Consider the following 819-nt stretch of genomic DNA (forward strand, 5'->3'; position numbering starts at 1 on the left):
GTACCTGCACACTCACCTTCTGTTCATGCACTAGGACACCCAGATCCCTCTGCTCTCCGGGCTCTGCAAACCTCTCACCATTTTGATAAGAAGCTTCCTTTTTTTTTTAAGTACTTTCTGCCAAAATTGGATGATCTCTCCCTCAGCTTTATTGCGGAGACGGACAATGAGAAGGAGGAATGGGTGGAGGCGCTACGCGATTCCATAGCCGAGGCTCTGTCTAACTACGAGGTCGCCGAACAGATCTGGGCGGTGGAATCGAACATGCGCTGTGCTGATTGTGGAGCTCCCAAACCAGAGTGGGCCTCCATCAACCTCTGCCTGGTCGTCTGCAAGAGGTGTGCAGGTGAGGAATGCAGGAACAGGGCCATGCTGTCCCTTTTAGCAGGCGCCTACGCTGGGCGATGGCGAGCGAAACCTGGATGGGTCGGTGGGGGGGGGAACAGGGTCTGTGGAATCAAGGAGGACACGCCTGTGCAGTCTGTATCTCAGCATCAGAGTCACAGCTTCATGGGGATCAGCACCAGCCCACAGATACACACACAAAATCCGACCTGAAACTGCACAGATACACACACAAAATCTGACCAGTTACAGCGCAGATACGCATGCAAAATCTGACCAGATACTGCGCAGATATGCATGCAAAATCCGACCAGAAATTGTGCAGATACATGCGCAAAATCCGACCAGAAACTGCACAGTCAGCGCCGCACTGTCGGAGGGTCAGTGCTGAGGGAGCGCCGCACTGTCGGAGGGTCAGTGCTGAGGGAGTGCCGCACTGTCGGAGGGTCAGTGCTGAGGGAGCGCCGCACTGTC

General features: G+C 54.8%; 1 protein-coding gene across 1 annotated transcript in view; it reads left to right on the forward strand.

Moving 5' to 3' along the window:
• The window catches only part of LOC109921781 (arf-GAP with Rho-GAP domain, ANK repeat and PH domain-containing protein 1-like), a 67,775-nt gene that overhangs the window by 10,779 nt on the left and 56,177 nt on the right, over positions 1-819 (forward strand). The window contains exon 7 of the mRNA XM_048597858.1: positions 112-346. Coding sequence (XP_048453815.1) covers positions 112-346 — 235 coding nt within the window. The remainder of the gene's footprint in view (positions 1-111; positions 347-819) is intronic.

The sequence above is a fragment of the Rhincodon typus genome, chromosome 6, assembly GCF_021869965.1.
Source record: "Rhincodon typus isolate 14 chromosome 6, sRhiTyp1.1, whole genome shotgun sequence".
In the NCBI taxonomy this organism is placed as follows: Eukaryota; Metazoa; Chordata; class Chondrichthyes; order Orectolobiformes; family Rhincodontidae; genus Rhincodon; species Rhincodon typus.